This window comes from Bubalus kerabau, chromosome 4 (assembly GCF_029407905.1).
Source record: "Bubalus kerabau isolate K-KA32 ecotype Philippines breed swamp buffalo chromosome 4, PCC_UOA_SB_1v2, whole genome shotgun sequence".
In the NCBI taxonomy this organism is placed as follows: Eukaryota; Metazoa; Chordata; class Mammalia; order Artiodactyla; family Bovidae; genus Bubalus; species Bubalus kerabau.
In genome coordinates, this window is record NC_073627.1 from 23,028,417 (window position 1) to 23,030,678 (window position 2,262).

At 39.9% G+C, this 2,262-nt stretch overlaps 1 protein-coding gene across 1 annotated transcript; it reads left to right on the forward strand.

Annotated features, from left to right (window-relative positions):
• The first annotated feature begins 744 nt into the window (after window positions 1–744).
• LOC129651250 (keratin-associated protein 3-3) lies at window positions 745–1,041 on the forward strand. Its single transcript, XM_055579959.1, has one exon. The coding sequence runs from the start codon at window positions 745–747 to the stop codon at window positions 1,039–1,041; it is 297 nt and encodes a 98-aa protein (XP_055435934.1).
• Window positions 1,042–2,262: the final 1,221 nt, after the last annotated feature.

Below are 2,262 nucleotides of genomic sequence, written 5' to 3' on the forward strand. Positions count from 1 at the left end.
TCTTTTCTGGTGGGTTCACACTCTGACTCACTACAACACTGGTACAACTTTGAGAATAGAAACTGTTTTTTAAAAAAAGTCCATAGAGTAATACAATCTTTGGAAATTCACTATAGATTTATTAAAAATAATGAAAAGGGTTTCATCTTAGTCTATTGTGGCTGTCACCTTGCTTGCTCAATAGAAACCGAATTATATCATCAATACATAAGGTAAATATATCTGTGATGTATATATGCATATAGTCACATGCAACATTCATCTGTAAGTAGCTATGTCTTGATCCAGTTAATCAAGTTGCATATTCTGAAATTATTCATTAAAAATCATATCATGTTCAGCATATTATTTAAAATTATTGGGGGGGGGCGGGATGAAGAGAAGAATTTAGCCTCTGAAACTATAGCTGATTTGTCACTTGGATTCATTATCCATAATTCATGCAAGATTTGGCATTCCAGAACCCTGTAAAGATAAAAGTGATTATCTAATGACAAGTCAATGAGTCAAAAACATGATTACCCTAATAAGCTCAGGAACTCTTAATGGACAAGTAAATACCAAACTGATTAGAGAGTCTTAGTGGAAAAGGGTGGCATAAATGCAAATAAGAGGAAGTCTTCCGATTGGACCAACACTCAACAAGAGGAGTATATAAGAGTCCCAAAGTGAGAAGAGACATTTCATCCTAGAAACCTCATCTTTCTTTTCTAGAAACCAAAAGCAAACCAGATTTCCAACACCATGGCTTGCTGTGCTCCCCTCTGCTGCAACGTCCGCACCAGCCCCGCCACCACCATCTGCTCCTCTGACAAATTCTGCAGGTGTGGAGTCTGCCTGCCCAGCACCTGCCCACACACAGTCTGGTTACTGGAGCCAACCTGCTGTGACAACTGCCCCCCACCTTGCCACATTCCTCAGCCCTGTGTGCCCACCTGCTTCCTGCTCAACTCTTCCCAGCCCACCCCAGGCCTGGAAACCATCAACCTCACAACCTACACTCAGCCCAGCTGTGAGCCCTGCATCCCAAGCTGCTGCTGACCGATGGCCGACCCACTCAGTGCCTGGCAATAACACAGAAGCTATCTATTTGATATTTACTTTCCTCAGTAGTTTATCAGATAATGATGTAGATCAGACGGCATAGATATGGAAAACCTAACTTTCATTTTCGTGGAAAGAAAATTTTTAAAAATATGCTTATTTGGCTGAGTAACCCTTTGGTTCATTTGGATAGATAGAGATCATCTATTATCAAAATAGTAGTGAAATCTATAAGACCTCAGACTCTATTTTCTTGGTCATGTTGCTTCTTGGGTCCCATTTCTTGTATTGGGCATTTTCATAGAAGAAAAATAACTTTTGATGGTTTTCCAATAAACTTTGTTTCTGTGGCAAGCTGTGTTTTTCATTTATGTTAGAGTTTTTGGTATATTTCTCTCATTTAAAAAAAATAAAGGGAAGATAATTTTATTTTTTTATTTTTAAATATAAATTTATTTATTTTAATTGGAGGTTAATTACTTTACAGTATTGTATTGGTTTTGCCATACATCAACATGAATCTGCCACGGCTGTGCATGTGTTCCGCATCCTGAACCCCCCTCCCTCCTCCCTCCCCGTACCATCCCTCTGGGTCGTCTCAGTGCACCAGCCCCAGGCATCCTGTATCCTGCATCGAACCTGGACTGGTGACTCGTTCCATATATGATATTATACATATTTCAATGCCATTACCCCAAATCATCCCACCCTCTCCCTCTCCCACAGAGTCCAAAAGATTGTTCTATACCTCTATGTCTCTTTTGCTGTCTCACATACAGGGTTATCATTACCATCTTTCTAAATTCCATATATATACGTTAGTATACTGTATTGGTGTTTTTCTTTCTGGCTTACTTCACTCTGTATAATAGGCTCCAGTTTCATCCACCTCATTAGAACTGATTCAAATGTATTCTTTTTAATGGCTGAGTAATACTCCATTGTGTATATGTACCACAGCTTTCTTATCCATTCATCTGCTGATGGACATCTAGGTTGCTTCCATGTCCTGGCTATTATAAACAGTGCTGCGATGAACATTGGGGTACACGTGTCTCTTTCAATTCTGGTTTCCTCGGTGTGTATGCCCAGCAGTGGGATTGCTGGATCATAAGGCAGTTCTATTTCCAGTTTTTTAAGGAATCTCCACACTGTTCTCCATAGTGGCTGTACTAGTTTGCATTCCCACCAACAGTGTGAGAGGGTTCCCTTTTCTCA

What these genes read in the sequence shown, in the direction of transcription:
- LOC129651250 (XM_055579959.1), top strand. Translation starts at nt 745, where the DNA reads ATGGCTTGCTGTGCTCCCCTCTGCTGCAACGTCCGCACCAGCCCCGCC.